Consider the following 19,907-nt stretch of genomic DNA (forward strand, 5'->3'; position numbering starts at 1 on the left):
GATTTAGTAAGAGTATGCATGGGATTAGCAGAGTTCTTCTGTCGTGCACCCCATCAAAGGCGAAAAAAATCCCACCCAAATTTTTAACAATTATTATTAAAACTGTAAAAAGCACTAATACAACAAGCTGACCTGAGATTCTAGTTTGTAAATAGCTCATTTATGTTTTATGCAACTTTGGGCCTGCTCAACCTTCTGCTGCTCAATCATCTTCTCCCACTGCTGTTGCTCTACTCCCTCCACACACCTATAGGGTATCTATCCATCTATCTATAACTTTTTTTTTTGCACATTGTTAGTTGTTGCTATGGACACAAGCAGCGCTTGGCAACCGTAAACCCTCGGCGCAGGCGCAGTCTTCATTAATGATGCACTGTGGGATTGCAGAATATTGACATAGCAACCAGGCGCAGAGTCACCGAGTTTCTCCAGCCTGTCTTAGTTTGTGCAGTCTCTTCTGTCTTTAAACTCCATAGCCTTACTATCGACTGCTGCCATGAACGGAGCATTGGTGAAAAAGACTCAGGACACACTGGGTAAAGTGATAAAGAAACCGCCTCTCACGGAGAAACTGCTAAGCAAGCCGCCGTTTCGATACCTACACGACATCTTCAGTGAGGTGAGACTGGTCTGCTTATGTTACTGTGACATTGGCAAACTGGCGTTTAATTAACTAGCACTATAAGCATCGTTTGTCCCTATCTATGAAAAGTCTGACGTCAACTGGACGTGTTATTTAAAAACACAGACAAGCGAGCTAGTTAGCTGGCTAATACCATAACGTTAGCATGAACTAAGCTAGTTAAGCTAAATTAGCTAGCTAACATTAACTTCGCAGTAACGTTTCTACATCTGCGGCTTTTCTCTCGCTATCAAATTATCGGCTGTAGTACAAAAAGGGTACTAATAGGACTCGTAGAGCAGTTAAACTATTAAGCTTAATTATCAACAAAAGAAGGAGATGCTAACACTCTGAAGCAATATAAAGTAAAGTTGCCTATTAAATTAATATACTGTGTTAGCCTTATAGCTTGCTAGCCGTGTCTACCGCGTCGTCTAGTTGCTAGGCACGACCTGAGCCCACACTGGGATCAACACACCAATTCTGTCCACTGTTCGATAACATTTACTTGAATGAGGTGGCAGTTAGTACTAAGTTGGCTAAATTAGCAGTTAAATTAGATTAATCCAGTTTATCACAGCTTGGCATTTTGATAATAAGGGTTACGTTGTGTTATAAAACACCTGGACTTAAAGCATTATGACACTGTAACACTCACTATTATGGTTATACATGTTTATGCACATTTGCACCGTAGTGTTTTTGCACTAACTCTGCTCATCATGTTCCTATCTATCTATCTATCTAAGCTGTGTGTAAAGTGTCTTCATTTCATGACAGTAAGGAACAGATTAGAGTCACAGCAGCTGTCACTCACAGGTCAGGTACAGACAAGGGTTAGCTACCTCTTCCTTATCACATACACTTGTTTTTCTATCTACTTGTGTTGTGAGAAGGGATATACTGAACCACTTTGGGACTAACTGATCTTTTTTTGGCATGAAGAACATTGTTATTCACAGATAGAGATGTAAATTGAGTATAAGAAACATATTCACAATTGGTTTGATAATTTAACAGACTCACAGCGCTCACTCTCTGTTTCTGAGTAGTCAATTATTTCACTGAAGTTTCACAAAATGAAGCATGTTGGCATCTGTGACTCCTTTCCTTGGATTAGCAAGGTGTTTGGTTGCAGATATGGGGAACCAAATTATCACCATACATGTACTCTTGAACCTCACTAATAAGGCCAGAATGCTGTCAAGTAGTGTTCATGAATGAACTACTTGTAGATATGCTTCTTCTGTTTTCCTCCTGTAGTCACACAACTACAGTAATACACCCACGGAATTAAAGTAGCAATGGATTTTTTGGTTCAAAAAAGTATTGTGCAGGCTGCACGGTGGTGCAGTGGTTAGAGCTGTTGCCTCACAGCTAGAAGGTCACTGGTTATTACCCCAATTTGGGCAAGGTGGGCCTTTCTGTGCGAAGCATGTTCTCCTCGTGCATGCGTGGGTTCCCTCCGGGGTCTCCGGCTTCCTCCCACAGTCCAAAGACATGCTTGTTAGGTTAATGGGTGACTCTAAATTTCCCATAGGTGTGGGTGTGAGTGTGAAAGGTTGTCTGTCTCTATGTGTCAGCCCTGTGATTGACTGGTGACCAGTCCAGGGTGTACCCCGCCCTTCGCCAAATGACAGCTGGGATAGGCTCCAGCCCCCGCGACCCTGAACAGGATAAGCGGTCTAGATAATGGATGGATGTATTGTATTGTATGTATGTATTGTGTGTTACAAAAGCATTAGAGCTTACTGGTAAATCACTTAGAAATTCATACTTTGAACCACCATTTGATAGCTTAAATCTAAGTGTAAGATCAAACTGCTGAGTGTAAAGCCTTTATTTCTCACCACTTTCAGATCATCAGGACCACTGGTTTTATGAAAGGCCTTTATGGAGAAAATGAAATGAAGTCAGATAATGTTAAGGTAAGTTGACCACATGCTGTCCACCAGGTTAAACTGCTTGGCTTCTTGTTTTTGTTTTTCCCTCCTACTTCACAAACTGATAATACCATTATTTGGTTAATGGTGGTCTTGTTTTTATTTGTCTTGATAATGTGTTTGCTTGTATACATAATATGTATTAACGTCCTAAGCAGCAGCGTCAGATCACCTGTGTGTTACATGGGTCAGTCTGAGGGTGAGTGTCTGTATGTGGGGGGTAACTGTACACTTCTTGTGACACACTGAGTGAGAGGATCTGGCAGGACGTACTAAGCGCGTCTGCCAAGGTGTCAGAACTCAAGTCTGCTGTTTGAGAGCAGAGCTGAGCCCAAATTAATACTGATGAGATGCTGGGCTTTGACAAAGTCATAGTGGAAACTGTAACTAGATAGTGTTAATTTGTTGAATTTGTATCACAAGAATAACATTGTTTCTTAATACATTTCTGTCACATGCCTGCTATAGAAATGAGACAAGTTGATTTAATAGTATAGGTATTTATGCAGCAAGAGGACAGCCCCCCAAATATGTTGATCATTTACATATTGAATGCCTTGCTTTCTTTAACATATACTTTTAATGCTCTGATATTATAGCAGAATCAACAGATGTGAAATTAATGAGTTTGAGAAACTCACATTTTATTCTTCTTTAGTCTTATTGAAGCTACTGTCTTGGGCTCTTGCTTGTATTTTTGGTGTCAAACAATAACAGGCAAACAGAGTGAAGCAAAGAAAAACATCATTATACAACCCCATAATGGTAGCTAGTCATGGCCACTTCAAATCTATCAGACACGAGCAACTCAATTAATCTACAATACATACAATAACGCTAAACGAGGATCATAAAATGTGAGTGATTGCATTAAGCCTACCATTTTTAAGGCGTTTGTATTTCATTTATTGTCTCTAGAGCACCTGTACAAGAGCATGTTACTCAATAGAAAGGCCAGCCTATTATCAGATGTTTCACAGAAGGGCCAGATGGCTGCACAAGCTTCAAGTCCTTATGTTACACAGTTGGCAGAGTTTTTAGATGCAGCAAGCCGAAAGACTAGAAGCGCCGCTTAGCTGGGTCATTTGCCTGGAACAGGGTCTGTTTTATTTACATGCAAGCAAGAATAAATCAAAGGTGGGATAAATATGACTTTTTCCCTTCATTTTCTAAGATAAACTCCTTTTCATAAATCCAGGTTTTCTATATCATGTCCTGCTGCTTCAAAAAGGCCAACATGTTGATTGTTGGCCTTTCAAATTAGGAATTTGTAGTCACATTCATTATTTGTAGCAAATTATTTCCCTGGTCTCCACGGGAAAAATACAATATAATGTCAGTGAAAGGAGAGGAATCGGAGTTAAAGAGCTAATCATTTTAAACTGTGTTGGAAACGATCTCCCTTTAGAGTTCCTTTACTTTCACATCCAAATCCTGTGTCCTATTTCTCCTGCGCACTTTTAGGATAAGGACTCAAAGATAGTCTTCCTCCAGAAAGCAATAGATGTTGTGATGCTGGTGAGTGGCGAGCCCCTGGCTGCAAAGCCAGTACGCATCGTGGCCGGCCATGAGCCTGAGAAAACCAATGAGCTGCTGCAAGCCATCGCCAAGTGCTGCCTTAACAAGGTCTGTGTTCTTGGGAGATTACACACACACGCACACACACACACACAAACACACACACACACACACACACACACACACACTGAAAATCTGGATAGGGAATTTAAAACATTCCCTCACCAGTTAAATTATTTATCATGTTGTCCGTTACACTGGAGGAACTTGCATAGTTCTGGCACTACATAAAAAGCAAATACAGAGTGTATTAGTTCTCACATCAAATTCTATACTCTTGGGAATTGTCTACCCACCTCAGGGAGATCATTAAAATACTTTAATTGAACCCTAGAGGAGGAATGTAAACAGAAGAGCAGATCCTTGGGGATAGTTGTTATTTAAACTGTATTTTGATGTCAAGTAGACAGTCTTGATTTAAATCCTCTCAGATGTTATGCAATGCTTCACTGACTGCTTTGAGGACGTCTGGTTGCACCTATAAAAGAGATACTAATTCAGGTTTTTATCTGAAAACTGAAGATAAAACATGAATATGTCGGCAATGTACATTTAGCTCTGAAACTTCAGATAAGATCTGAGTAAGCTGAGATGGATGAGGAATAAAGAATAAAGAATGCTTGCTAATAAATTGTTGTTGTTTTTTTAAACAAACAAAACTTACTGAGATTTTGACATCTGTTTTTTTCTTTTTGATGGTATATCCATATTTTTCTCTGAAGCAACAATAACAGCAGTAGAAAACTTCAGTCTCAAGGTCATGTTTTGGTGCATTTTAAACCACTTTGTTTGCCACACACTGGGTTACAGTTAATATTTTATCATGATGTTTGATTAGTATTGCTGTATTTGACTGAATAGGTCTCCTGTACTTGATTTCCAGATGTCAAGTGATGAGGCAGTGAAGCGAGTGCTTTCAGGAGAAAAGGTGGACATAAAGACCAAAGCCAGCACCTCCAGGTCCCAGGACAAGGAAAACAGGGAGGGACGTGAACGTCATCTGGATAGAGAGGTGAGAGTCCTCAGACTGCTCAGATTTTGGAATTTCAAAACACTGTTCAATCTTGCGTATTGTGTGATGTTCTGTCAGTGTGAGCATTTAGGTCCTGTGTCCACTAAGGGCCCAATCAGACAGAATGTGTTTTGCAGGCTGTAAAACGCGAGGCGCACCCCACTGCCTTCTTTGTGGAATTAAACACCCGATCAGACAGAGCGCGTTTTAGCAGCTGGGAGCGGCTTTTTTTTCTACTGTTGTTAAGGCAACCACCGAATCATTAGCTGTCATTAACCGAACCAATGAGAAAATATGCCCATGATGTCGGGCGCTTTTCTGCTTCGAGTTGAAGTTTTTTCAACTCGAGGCGCTCGGGCGTTTCCTCAAAAATGCGAGGCGCGCAACAACTGATGCTGAGGGCATTTTTGCACTGAGGACACTGAGCGCTAAAAACGCTGAACTGCATTGGTTTTTCTATAGAAAATAGCCGCTGTCAGTGCAAAAAACAGCGTTAGTGGACACAGGCCTGTAACCTTCCAAAATTCAGGCCTGATTTAAATAAGATATCAAACTAAGAGTTTTCTAGTGTGTATCATAGCTAGCATTCAGTGCTCACCCTATGTGTTGGTATGAACTATTCCAGGAGAAAAAAAGGATTACAGAGCGTAGTGGGAGCCGGGACCAGAAGGACCCAGACCCGCCCAGAGAGCAGGATGGCCGACGCAGAGATGGGGAAAAAGAACACCACAGAGACAGGGAGCGCTCTGACAAACACCACCGCAGTGAACAAGACCACCACGCCAAAGACCGGGACAAAGACAAGAGCCGGGACCGGGAGCGAGACAAGGATATAGACAAGGGGCGAGTAAAAGACAGGGACAAGGAGAAAGACCGAGAGAGGGGTCGAGATAGGGAAAAGGACAAGGAGAGAGACAGAGAAAAGATGAGAGATAAGGATTCTCATAGAGACCGGGAAAGAGACAAGGAAAAACGAAGAGACAGAGACAAAGAGCGGGAGAAAGACAGAGAGCGGCACAAACAGGGGGACGAGAGGAACAAAGGTGGAGAGAGTGGCAGTAGCAAGGTATACCACTTAACCCTACTCAAGTCGTCAATGTTGGCAACAGATGTCATTATGTTGTCATTATGTTTGTTTTTGTCTTTGTTCTTAGGTCAGAGTATCAGAGGAGCCACAACAAACCAGCCCTGAAGAGCCTAGCAAAACAGCCAAACCTGTGCCAGCAGTAAGTTTAAACTCTAAACAGAAAATTCACACATGATAAAAAGTCTATATTGGTACCATTTAATCTTCTTATCTGCAATCATGGTGGCAGAATTTCCTTTATGATAAAGTCAGCCAATTCTAAAGGCATACATTTTGCCAAAAGATAGATAGATCAAGATAAACTTTTTTGAATGCAATTCTGATTTATTTTCTTGTTTTGTGCTTCTTTTCAAAAGGAACTTAAACCTGCTGAAGAGGTATTCAGTTGAAAATTAGACATGCACACTACAGACCTATTAGTGTTAGAATGCAGTGCCTATTGCTATGGCCTTTTTGGTGGCTGGTGGCTTGGTTTAGTGCTTATTTGGGCTATAGTGTATAACAGACATGTGAGGACTGTAACGCTGTGTTCTTTGCCTCTGCAGCTTGCAGAAGCAGTTGAGAACCAGGTGAGAACATTTTCCATTTCAGAAGAGTGGGTCAACAACACTTTTCTTGTCAAATACAGATGCAACAATAGTATCCTGATAATGAGTATCCTTCAATGAAATTACAATCCTGTGGTAATTTGTTTTTCATTTAGAATTTAGAAGCCGTTGATGTGAAACTTGAATGTAGCTGCCTTTATTTTGTATACTGACACAGACTTTGCTCTTTGCCATATATTTAATATCTTCACTGCTGTTGAAATGGGTCTCCTCCCTGTATGAGTGACCTGATTGTTTAGTCTGGATCACTTTTGCAAAGTTAAAATTAAGTGTAAACAATGTGCCGTAAGACATCTTAATGACAGAGGGCCTACTTTAGCTGTAATACAATGTAGTTCAGATTAGGGCTGAACAATTAATCGAAATTTTATCGAAATCGCAATATGGCCTACTGCACTTTTCAAATCGCAGGAGGCGCAATATATGTAAAAGGTAAAATGTGTATCAAAATACCATTTTAATTTAAATATTGTGCCGCAGAGATGTTCTGACCTACACATCATACACAGACAGTATCAAATATCTTTGTTTGGTACAGATCCCCGCAAAAAACACACCATAATCACACCATAAATATGTTTTTCAGTGAAAATGAGAATAAAGATGTAAATTATCATTCCCTTTAATATCGCAAATCCTATCGAAATTGCAATACAAGTCAAAGTAATCACAATTAGTTTTTTTTTCTAAATCATTCAGCCCTAGTTCCGATGTGGAATAGTGATTTAAATTTTTAGTTAGTTTGACAGTGTCTTGCAAGGCTTGAGATGATCAGTTAAGGAATACCCAGTACAATTTTCACAGTATTTTCAGTTGCCAGCTTTGCTTTGTTACTAATTTGAGATAGCGTTTTATGGTTTTTCATTGAACAATAAAATATTTTTTTTCTCTGGTCCACCTGGCTTTTTGACAACCTTATGATATTCCTTTGCACCATTTAGTATTTATTTCAATTTTTGGTTTTTGAATGTTGGAAAGCTTATTTTCAGTCACTTTCTGCACACTGTGATTTTGCTTTACCAAAAGAAAGCTGCTCTTTCTTGTGTGCTATGATTGAATGTTTATAATCAAAAATTCAATTATTATACTATGACACTTCAGGTTGTATTAGTCAATGGTTAAAATCAAATATTAAATTTTTACATTTCTGATCCAATACATATATTTGACCATAGTGTTTATTAAATGTACAACTGCATTTCCCACTACCTGAGAAATGAATGGCTGCACGCAGCTGAGTGCTTCATGTCGGGTAGTCTATCGCTTACCTTTTTGTCTCTCATCCTCTCACAGTCTGACAGTCCTGCTAGAATACCTCGGCCTTCATCTGCCAAAGGGCAGAGGAGGAGACCAAAAATTGGAAGTCAAGGTAAATCCTCCTTTTAATTCTTCTACCTTCCAGCACCCTATTTTAATCACCTGTGTTAGTGAAGCATTAAGTATGCAGTTAATACTGAGGCCTTAACTGAGCTTTTATCACTGATAGAAATCTTGTATGTCCTGAATGATTATTTAGTTGACAGCTTTCTATTAACACTCATTTGTTGAACAAAATAACTAGTATCTTATAGTGGCAGTTACTTTGAAAGCACCAAGATTGATAGAGCTGAAATATATATTAAAAGATACAAGGCTTATTGGTTCATCTGTTTTTCATTTACCATACTAGCATGCCACATTGAAAGGAAACTTTGAATGCTCTTCTCTTTTTCTGCTTCCAACAGACGAATCAGACAGTGAAGGAGGTAAGTGGTCTCTACCTTGTCTCTCTTGTGCAGTTGCACAGAAAATGGATTATAAAGGATTTTAACATACACACAAGAACTTTTCATGCATAAATAGGGGCCAACATGACAGGGGAGTTAACGTTCAACTTCAATTATTAAGAAGCACTCAAATTAATAAACCAATTAAATTATGTTTAGTTGTGACATCTAACTAAGCAATATAATGTATGTTATTACTAAAAGCAAAGCAAATCTCTCAGGTTTATTCATTAGGTATAATATGAGATACATGGCTCAATGGGCCAGGTTTATAATAAGCAACCGCTCCTGCCTCCACCTAAAGACCAAAAAAGGCGTTAAAGAAACAAAGAGATACTCTGTCCCCTCAAATGGTCAGGTGTGCAATACAACAGGAACTGAGGGTGGTAGTTATAATAGTTAAGCAGTTTGAAAGAGCACTCAAAAATCAGCCTTGGGATTGGTTGGAATTGGCAAACTCAAGGAGGCTAAAGGAATATATTTGCCCTTAGCTTTGTTGGATAGCTAGTATAGTTATACCAGTTGGTCAGTGTCTGAAATGTTAAGGGCTGGTCTAAATTTTGCTATTTTGTGCTGAGCCACCCCCAAGCTATTGTTTTCTGTTTACAGAAGGAGATGCTCAGTTAGCCAACAGACCTGTTCCACAGGAAAACGGAGACACTGCAGGCTCCTCATCTGAAATGGCCTCCAGGTTTGTAAAATCAACACTGAACCTCCTATATTGCACTCTGCTGATAAACTGAACACTGTACTAATTCAGTATTACTTTATATTTACGTTATGCTCCTACTGAAAACACCTCACTTTCATTACCTAAAATATAGTGTAGTTTTGCTTTTGACATACATGCCTGTAATTTGGATAATTATGAATGTTGTATTCAATAGATTGGTTGCAATTGATTCTAGCCATTTTACTCTTAATTAACATTTTCCAAAACAGAGCTGTTGAGTGAGAATTCGGCTCGCACAGATAATTTAACATGTGAACAAAAGGAAAATAACTTGAGAAACGCATGCATATTTAGTTTTAAAATGTTAGTTTTAGTAGTTTCTATTATCCTTTCATCCTGCAGCAACAGGAGAATACCACGGCCCAGCAGTGCTCGCCCAGCACCTCCCCGAGTCAAGAGACAAGAGAGTTCCACTGATGTGACCCCAGCTGAGAGGTGACTCCACCACAAATATTCTCTAATGTTATAAGTCTAATTATACTGAAAAGAATGCAAATCTCTTATCTATGAATACAGTCTTATTCAGTCTTTGTTCTTAAAACATGTTTTTTCCCTGGCAGATCCCCACATAGATTATTGAACCAATTGTAGCTAACACACTGGGTTACCATAGTGTTTGTAAGTGTTTGTCAATTATCTGCCTTTCAGGTTGTCCAGTGCCAAGCCCCCAGCACCAGTCATCATGGATGGGAAGAGGCTGTCTGAGGATGAAGAGGATGAAGATGAGCAATTTGTCGTAGAGGAAGCGGCTCCTCTAGCTGCAGATGCTCCTGCAATGGAGGTGGTAAGTGACATTTACAGTTGGTTGTGCAATTACCATTAGGAGAACATGAGCCTTGTTTTGTTAAATACTGTTTTACTATCACAGGAGCCTACTCAAGAACTCAACAGTGAAGACAAACATGGTACACTGTCATGTTTTTTTTTTCTTAAGCAAAAATGCAACATTTTCTCCTGGTTTTCTTGCTGAATACAGTCCACCTTTGGTTTGAGGAAACTGATTACTCACTTTTCTCACTGTAGGTGGCCTTGTGAAAAAGATCCTGGAGACCAAAAAAGACTATGAATCATCCCCATCCTCCCCAAAATCTAAAGAACAGGTAAGTACAGTTATAGCAGTGGTTCTCCTGTCTCCCCACTAGAGGGCAGTATCAGCCTTGTTCTCTGGCACTCGTCTCTTCCGGACGCCTTTTTCTGACTAAAGTTAAGCCTCACCACTGAATCTATCAGCTGTTCTTTTTTAAAAGTCTACTTCCCAACACAAGTGTGTTAACCGCAGTGAAATGCCTAGTGCAACGCTGGTTATTATCAAAAGAAAGATATAAACAAATGGAGGGGAGAGGTGTAATTGCACCCCCTTGTAACCACAAAAATGTTCCCCTTCATTGAAGCTGAAGGGCTAATAACCAGACAAGCATGTATGGCCTCCAACAGACCACACACAACTGATAGACATCAAGATGTCTGGAGCGAAATTAGCTTGTTTTCTGGGGTTGCTCAATATCTGAGATATGCCTTCATTTTTTATTACAGACGTCTTGGCTTTGATTACTTTTTAAGGGTATGTGCTGTCTTGGGAACTTTTAAACAGTATTGTTCTGACTCTTTCTCCTTGTGTGGACTTCCAGAGACACACAACACAATTAGTTCTGATCTTTGAGATTTTAAATCCTGCTGTATTTTGTCTCTAAAGATCCTCCATTAGATCTACAATGCACACAGGCTTCAGGTTTTCTTGTAAAGGTCCTTCTTTCCTCTCCCCTTCTCTTTTATTTGGCCTTTATTTTTCACACAATAAGGCCTCCTTTTCAAGGTGACTCATTCATAATCTTGCTCATCTATTCCCTTTGGTCAGTTTATTTATCAGCCAGAGAGAGAGAGCCATCTTTCATCATTATTTTGAGTGTGAATACGTGTGAAGCTTACAGTTTGGTCTGTACTCCATGGTGTGAGGTGGCGTACACTGTCTGCTTTGGGTGGTCCTATTCATTGAAGCATGCCCTCCCAGCATCCCTTCCCTCACTGACCACCCTGACTCTGATGGATGAGCTGTTTTGGACTGTCACTCATGCGGAAAGGACCCCGATCTATCCCCTCCTAACAGCGGCTTTAGACATCATCCCTCGTAACTGACACTGAAAGTTTTGTCAGTTTAGCCACCAGAAAACTGATTTTTCTTGACAGAAATTATTAGACCCTTTACATGTGTAGATTAATATATCTCTACACATCTGTACACTTTTCTTAAAAATAATTCATTTCATCAAGTCCAGCCAAACATGCTTAAACAAAAACACACAGGCAAAACATCCAAAATAGTGCAGCTCTTTGAGTAACACGAGCACAGCCTTGTAGAGTTTATCCTAATTTTCTTAATGCAGCCATCTCAGTTTTCAAGGGTTCCATACGTTCTTTTCAGAGTATCCTGTATGGTCTTCACAGGACGCTTTAAGCAGGTATGTCTGCACATAGGACCTGTTCAGTCCAGACCTCCATCATTATTGGCCTTGCCTTGTCAGCTGTATAAAGAACTATAATGACTTCCTTCCAGACATGAAAGGGTGGAGAGGTCAGCTTAATGGAGTCGTTTTTTTCTCTTGTAATCACGGTAAAACACGCAGGGTCAAAAATGTAAATATTGAGCTTCCTCATTCTACGTGGTATGACAGGTTTGAAATTACAGCTACCCCTATTCATTTTCTTAAACAGCAAAGTTTATAAAAACACTGTGTCTGAATGAGTCACAAACCACCCTGATTTAAGATCCAGCATCATGTTCAGTCAAAAACATTGGTCTTTGAACCATTTTATTTATCTAATTTCAGTCCAGTCTATATGTTATTATCCAAATTTCAATTTATGTTCTTTGTCATTCTTTGACCTAATTCTGCTTTTGTTAATGCCAATGCTTTGCTGCTCCATTGCTGCACTGATGTAAATAATGGTAATTCTCAAACAGGCCAATGATTGTATTATGCCATGTCCCAGCACAGTGTGTGTGGCTGAAGAATTTGCTGTATATTTATGGGGATGACCTTCCTCATGACCCCTCGCCAGTATTGTATATTTTTCCAAGATACTTCTCTTTTTATTTAGACAGGATCTGCCCCTTGCAGCAGCTGCGTTTTTATAAGAATTTTTGTGTACTCTTTCCCCCCTTTTCTTTACCCCCATCAAATTAGCCTTGATGAAGGCTTGTAATGTATAAATAAACCCTGTGGCATACAAATGGATGGCTGTTGAGTGAGAGTCACAGAGGAGAAGGGCCAGAATACTCTCTGCAGAATTGTCAAGAAAATAAATACGGCTCTCTGCAGACCTCTGTGTCTTCATAAACATCCAGCCTCTTTTGTAGAAACATAAGGAAATGGGCCTGTGGCATTCCATTAGTCATATCACTTTTGCAGGGGTCATATTGACACTGAGGAATTTGGTCAGGTTTATGAGGAGTACCCACCTGAAGCACCACAATCTGCTACCAAACCAGACCTCAACCTTGAAAAATCAGTTTGAATGGGATCAGAAGTCATATCTGAAAAACCCTTCAAATAAGCTTTTTCTCAATGAGAATGTTGGGATGATACACTACCTTTTTTGAAATACTTTTATTTTCCATCAATCCAGTGTAGCCTGTGGTCCCTCTGGAAGTTTCCTTTGAGTTTCCCCCTGTAGCCCAGGGTCATGATCTCAGTTGTCTCCCCAAGGGGCTACAGCGACCTAACAACAACATCCTGTAACCTCATTGGCCAAAAGCCCTTCTCTCCACCTCACTGACTCCAAGCTATTTTTATGATCTAGCCGGACTTTTGAATGGCCTTCTATGAAAAATGGCGAGGAAGCTCATAAACAATTTCCAGAGCGAATTCTCATCCTATGCTTCACTCCTTGGCTCACCTTTCAAATTATTAGAGGAACACATTGTAAAACCATCAGGATGTGCAGCAGCTTCTTCCACTGGACACCAGTCACCAGTAGAGTTGTTCCCAGAAGCTTTGTTTGCAGTATACAGCCTTTGACAAATCTTATGTCTTAAAATATGCCATTGAGATGATGAATTAATAAAGAGCTCTGGTCTTTAGACATGGAAATTTAGCTTGATCTGCTACAACGTGCTGTATCCACTACAACTTCTATTTAACTTGATTCAACTTGAATCCAGGCAAAGCAGCTTTAACAGAGCGTTATATATATTTGTGTCTCATCCTTATATTTTCAAAAAGAAGAATCGGTTTAATGCACAGTAATGAGCGAATAAATGCATGAAACTTCTCTCCCTATAAAGAGATCTGATTTCCTTCCATCAGCTTGTCAACTAGTGTAAATTATTATTTTCCTAACTAATGATACCCTGGAGGTTTCTCCTTCGCTGACAGGTTCTGTGCGTGCACCCCATTTTTCATGTCAGAGGATGCTTTGAAGACTGTTTTTCTCTTGCCACAGAAGATTTTATAAACAGTCCATAAATCACATTTTTGCACGCATTTGCTAATTAAGCTGATTAGGCTGTGATGACTGGGTGAATTTCACATTGTTGTGTACTCTGCAGTGTAACAATAAGTCCAAGAGAACATCATGACGTTGTCTCCCCCATTGAATACTTTGTAGTTCAAATATAAGATTTCAACTTAACAAGGTTACAAAGCAACAGCAGTATAAATGCTGATAAACACCAGATTTAAGTATTTATTTGTGTAATTTAACAAGATAAAAACATCTCCATTCAAGAAGATTCTTTAGGTCTCTCTTTTCACCTGTCCTTTTTAGCACCAGCCAGTGGCCGAGTCTTTCCCATTGCCCTGGGATTTCATCATTGCCTGAGATAATGGGAAAACCTGCCCCCCTTTCCTTCTGTCTAAACCTCCTACTCCTCTGCGGTCACCACGTCTAAATATTGTTCTGTGATCTGGGTGAGAAAAAGGAAAACTGGGAGCACACAGGTCTGGCCGACCCCGGCGGAGACCTCCATAAAGCTGTGATTTATATCCACCAGGACAGAGTGCACACGAACCAGGGGTCATGTTTTCACGCCAAGTTTTTTTATTTTCCAACAGAGAAGAATAGGAGGGGCCGAGGTAGCGAGGGGACGGCAAATAGACTGAAGCCATGGGTCCTGTCTGGGCTGTGCAGACCAAACCGCGGCCAGGCAGGCCGAATGAGCCGTAGAGTGTTTGTCTAGCTGCAGGGTTCACAGCGCCCAGTGGAAAGCCACCCACCTTGTCAAGGGACCGCTGATCCAAGGCGTCTCTTACCCTCACACTCCTGAACCACCGCAAATAAGTAACTAAGAGTCAAGTTGTCAGAAATTTGTACTTACTTCCTGAAAAGAAATGATGGCAAACACTGATGTTTGATGTCATTTCTGCAGTGTGGTCTTGTCTTGTCAAGCTTGCTTTTTAGATTGTAATTACTGAGCTATTTGGTTTGTTTTAAGAGATGTCTCGATAAGGCAAATGTTATAAGCGCCAGCTGTGCCAAGCATATGTGGCCGGCTACCCGAGCGGGCTCTATGACAGACTGTGTGTTTTGCAGAGGAAGCTGTCATTTAGTTTACACACTGTCACAAATAAGATTCCTGCTGCCTCGTGACGGCAGGTGCTCCCGTCTGTGGAGCCAAATAGTATAGATTGGGCCAAGAGTTGAACTTGAAAGGATGCATAAGTGTAGTAGTTGTTACTCAATACTGCAGTAAAATATCCCCTCTGCCACAGCCTGTTACTAAAATAAACAAGAGCAAGAAGGCTCAGGGGCCTGTGTCCACTGTATGCTTCGTCTGAACCTCGGCTAGCTCGCGTGTGTGTGGTGCTTTAGGGTTGCAATACCGAGTGCTTTCGCATTACACACACTCAGAGGCCTTGCGTAGCCCAGCTGAGCAAACATCCTTGGGTCTGCTTGCTGCCAAGGGAGGTCCTTCCCTGATACCTTCCCCTCCTTTCACCATCGAGGGACTGAGTGTAATTTGGATAGAGTAACCCCCCTCCAACCGCACACCATACACTGGAGGCCTTCATCAACCAGTCCCCCTACTTTGGCCAACACAATTCAGCCGCATGTTTGATCTTTATATATACAGCTAGGTTGGTAGAATTCCTGCCTAACATTTTTAGCCTTGAAATCCTAAACCGCTAAATGCAGCCTTGCTCTGGTTTGGGGCATTTGAGCCTTTGCTGGCAAAGGTAGAATTCCTTAAGAGGGTTTATTATGTTTTGGTCAAGGGACACAAGTGATTGTTGCGTGTTCATACAGCTGTTTGACACAGTGTTTCGTTTTAATCAAGCAGATTATATGGAAACATCTTAATTTCTTTCCGTTGGCATTTCAGACTTTGAATCTTGAGGAACCAGCTTATGGAATTGAACAAATCCTTCCTAGAATACCAGCTCATACTTCAGACATTATTTCATTATATTTCTTATGTGTTGTTGGCACCAAAACTTCATCCATTGTTTTCACCACCTCTGCTTTTAGAACGTGGTGTCCGAGGCAGCACGAAAGAAAGAGCGGGACATGGTAACTCGGGAGATAGAGCGACTCCGCTCATCCATCCAAACGGTGTGTCGCAGCACCCTGCCTTTGGGTAAGATCATGGACTACATACAGGAGGACATGGACGCCATGCAGGCGGAGCTGAACACCTGGCGGCGAGAGAACAAAGATCATGCACAGGCCTTGCTGCAGGAGCAAAGGTTGGGCTGGCACATACACATCAAGTTCAGTGTTGTTGAATATATTTTATCGCCAGTATTTAACACCAGTTAAATCCAGACCCTTTTTCTCATGCATGCTTGCTATCTTACTATTACATACACTGATTCCTTTACTTTGATGTGATTAGCAACTTTGAGAGAGCTTCAAAGTGTCCCATTACTTAACGTCCAGTGGACAATTTCCCCACCTGTTTATATATTATTGCATGTCTTTAATTAATCAACCCTTCTCTGTTTTTGTACGTGTGTTTTCATACTTGTATCTGCTGCAGGTCGACAGACAGGGCAGTGGAGCCTCTAAAGGCAGAACTAGCTGAGCTGGAGCAGTTGATCAAGGACCAACAGGACAAGATTTGTGCTGTAAGATCCAACATACTGAAGAATGAAGACAAGATTCAGAAGATGGTGACTGGAATCAACTTCTCTTCCAAAACTTGAGGGAGAAATAAAGTGAGAAAAATCTTTCTTAAAAATGCACTCAAGATTTAGGAATAAACATTTTCTCCTGCAGGATGATGGTAAGACCATATTTCTTACTGAGGATATTGGATGGGACCAAACACTGCACTTTTAGGGGTTTTGTCAAGATGGACCCAAACATATTAGACACCATCAGTCGGATGATGTTAGTTATAGGCGCTCCATTTGATGGTTTGGAGTTCTTCCTCCAATCTAGCTTCTGCTATGATTTAAAACAAAATCTTCCTTTTCCACACAATAAAATGACCCCATCTTTTACCCTTTTCTGTAATGGTGCCTTTGTGGAATGAGCCAGTGCACAGCCTGTGACTTGAATGTTAGACTAGATAGTCTGGATTAATACCTGTAATTTCCCAATGATATATTCCACAATACACTAGAATGATATCGAGGTCAGATTTGCTGTACACTCGACTGGACCAAATTTTTAACAGCTTTATCGTTGTGTTTCTAATTAACATAGTGAAAAACAAAGTCCTAATAGTGTGGCACATGTTTCTATTTATTTCATTGCCTTACTTCTAATGTTTTCTGGAAGTAAAAACTGTGGAATTAGTCAGTGCTTTTGGAGTACCTGATGTTTCCCTGACAATTATGTCATGTGCTATCATGCTATTGGACCAGCTACACAATTGTAACTAACTAAACACACATTCTAACAATGTCACATTCAGCTTGTTGATCACAGCAGGAAAGTTTAAATACATCTGATACATTAAGCTTGGGCTTATGAGGAGAGTCCAAGTGGACTAATGAATGCAGTCATGTATGCTACATGACTGTGAATTTGCCCTAAAACATTTTGCATTTAATCTTTTTTTTAAATTGCTTACACGTGATCAGCGGTAAGACTGCTCTGTGCTTGCTCTTCAGGGGCGTTACTTTGCTGATACTAATACACGCAGTGCTCAATGTTAAAGCTTAGAAAAAGCGTTTATGGCAACAAAGTTGTGGCAACTCTGTATTTTATGTTTTAAACACTACATTCAAGTGGGCACACTAATTCAAGGTACGGTACTTTTACAGAAAATTAAGCTTATATCCCTTCGCATGCAGGTTAGCAGCCATCATGGAGGTCCCTTGCAGTGTGTGCTCTGTGGGATTTGCCTCTATGTTTCTTTTTTCTGAATCAAGGCAATGTTTGGTCAGATGGCAACCCTTTGTATGGGCCTTCACTTCTTTATAGATTGAAAAAAATAAGAATTTTTAACTAGCTTATATTGTGGCTTCAATGAATGTGCTTTACAGATGTAGCTAATATGAAAATATGAAGCAATACTAGGCTGATAATTGCAGTTGATGGTTTGAAAGTGGTGAGTGTAGAAATAACCACTGTAGAATGTTTTCCTCACATTTCCAATAATTCCATCTCACTGTCGTCCATGTGTGACTGAAAAAAAAAAAACACAAGCATACTAGTCAGGTCCACTCTTCTTAAAATGCAGTCATCATATCTAAATAAAAGTGCCGAATGTAATTTCAAATTACTGTAAGTACTTGTTCCAGTGCAGTTGCTACCTCTGTTAGTTTTACTGCAGATTTGCGTCCCAGACTGCCAATGTTTACAGGGAATTCAAAACACACTTGCAGTCACATCCTGGTTGGATCGATGAATGTAATCCACTATTTTTTAAATAATGTTTTTTATAATACGCAGTTGTAACAAAACTAGTTAGAATTTTCTGGATGTGATAATCATAGAGGTCAAATATATACAAGTAGTGCCCAAAAATGGGTTACCACTTATATTGCATTGTCAGACCAATGGTTGTTCAACAATTTGACAATGAACAATATGAATGACAAGAACCAGGAAATCTAATAGAACAGACAGTCAGTTGTCGCTGAATGGGCAGAAATGTACAGCTTATGAATACTTCACTGAAAGCATTTAGTTAAAATGTTTTCTCATAGTCTAATTTTACTCCATTTTCATATCAGTATTATGTTTAGTCCATCAAACATAAATGTGAACTCTATCCTGCAAGTAAATCTGAAAACAACAGCTCCCGAAAAGTGAGAAGCTGGATGTTCATATGTTCTATATGAAAGGACTATTTACACTGTAAACTATTTGTATCATATCCTCTGTTTCTCTTTAAACTGTACATAATGTATATGTGGAGATTGTATCATAGCTAAAAGTATATATAATTTTGTAATGGAGTGAAATAAATGGTTACATTTCAATAAGTATTTGTCTCCTCTTGTTATTAAGAGTGAAAAGTAGTGACTGTCGCTGAGCTTACCCAAAGGAAAGCTAGAGTCTCAATGCCTGCTAATAGAAACTTCATTAGAGGTCTACATTGCGTGTATTACATTGTGAGTAAAATGATAAATAACCCTGGTTAAATTTTGAGTAGTTCAGAATTCCTTGTGGCATCTGACACACTGTCACTCGCTTCCTCTGAAGAATGGTCCGACATGACGGAAGCGAAACATTTAACTTCTATTTAAGAACCTCACGTGATATTAGCAGCAGCTTTTCTCTGGTAAGACATGAAACAGCTGCCACTCACAAAGCTTATTAGGACACAGCTATTAACAAGATTTAGACTTTGCATTTGTGATGCAAGTCAGTTTTAGTGAAAGGGCCCCTTGCAGGAGGCACAGACACCTGCTTTCAGTCTCAACAAGTGGATTAAAATCAGCACAGTTCAAGGAAAGGGCAACTTCATTGTCCACCTTTTCACTTAGAACTGTGGGGTACCCCAAGGTGAAAGTGACTTAAACCCTGACTGCCTCTTTAAAAAGCGTCTGTTGATTTTGCCCTTTGAATTTTACAATGGATAGTGCTGCTAATGAGAAATGAACCCTACTTTTCCATATGTTGGGCCAATCTGAACGGCCTAATGACTTTTGTCAACTTTAACTATAAGTGAAAAACCCTCACTTGTTTATAATCAGCTAAATTGTTATTAAATAGTTATTGAGTGTTGCAATCAGTTGAATGAGCTGCTTACGATGTCCCCTGGTCTTGTGATAAAATGGGCTTTAACGTCAGAAATACCCCTAACATCCTTGTCTTTACAGAGCTGTCCACTGAAAGGGACACATGTCACTGTTGACCCCTTCATTTATTTTTAGATCACCAGCAGAGCGTCAGTGTAGACGGTTCATCCGTCATCAGACAGCACAGAGCCATGGCCGCATGCCTCCCTGGTGTGTGTTACCCACCCCGAAAATGACTCACTGCAGATTAAAAGTCAAAAAGAGGGTTGACAGCACATTATAGGTATACGTTTTGCAGTTTCCCAGACTGCCTACATGCAACCAGCAGCTGAAAAGAATGCAAGATTCTTTATTATGCTGCAAAGAAAACTGGATACAGCCAACAGTATGTTAGAGCTGTAAAGTTAGTGAGTCCAAACTCC

The 19,907-nt window shown here is 40.1% G+C and overlaps 1 protein-coding gene across 2 annotated transcripts; it reads left to right on the plus strand.

Moving 5' to 3' along the window:
* Nucleotides 1–401: 401 nt before the first annotated feature.
* Nucleotides 402–18,696, plus strand: traf3ip1 (TNF receptor-associated factor 3 interacting protein 1). 2 transcript variants are annotated; one of them, XM_069663739.1, is made up of 17 exons: nucleotides 402–619; nucleotides 2,482–2,550; nucleotides 4,030–4,191; nucleotides 5,027–5,155; nucleotides 5,781–6,221; nucleotides 6,310–6,381; nucleotides 6,599–6,619; nucleotides 6,788–6,811; nucleotides 8,144–8,219; nucleotides 8,575–8,595; nucleotides 9,226–9,307; nucleotides 9,692–9,784; nucleotides 9,998–10,133; nucleotides 10,218–10,254; nucleotides 10,373–10,449; nucleotides 15,815–16,032; nucleotides 16,326–18,696. In XM_069663739.1, the coding sequence occupies exons 1-17, from the start codon at nucleotides 497–499 to the stop codon at nucleotides 16,489–16,491; spliced, it is 1,947 nt and encodes a 648-aa protein (XP_069519840.1). In that variant the 5' UTR covers nucleotides 402–496; the 3' UTR covers nucleotides 16,492–18,696. The 2 variants fall into 2 exon arrangements, with proteins under 2 accessions (XP_069519840.1, XP_069519841.1); XM_069663740.1 differs by lacking the exon at nucleotides 6,599–6,619.
* The last annotated feature ends 1,211 nt before the right edge of the window (nucleotides 18,697–19,907 follow it).

Source organism: Semicossyphus pulcher, unplaced genomic scaffold, assembly GCF_022749685.1.
Source record: "Semicossyphus pulcher isolate SPU_LCO1_2020_fin unplaced genomic scaffold, fSemPul1.0.p SCAF_15, whole genome shotgun sequence".
Taxonomy (NCBI): domain Eukaryota; kingdom Metazoa; phylum Chordata; class Actinopteri; order Labriformes; family Labridae; genus Semicossyphus; species Semicossyphus pulcher.

Excerpts from the sequence above, each read along its gene's own strand:
- traf3ip1 (XM_069663739.1), top strand. The coding sequence starts at position 497 with ATGAACGGAGCATTGGTGAAAAAGACTCAGGACACACTGGGTAAAGTG. Across the intron at positions 8,596-9,225 it reads CGAATCAGACAGTGAAGGAG|AAGGAGATGCTCAGTTAGCC; the intron begins GTAAGTGGTCTC and ends TTCTGTTTACAG. Across the intron at positions 10,134-10,217 it reads ATGCTCCTGCAATGGAGGTG|GAGCCTACTCAAGAACTCAA; the intron begins GTAAGTGACATT and ends TTACTATCACAG.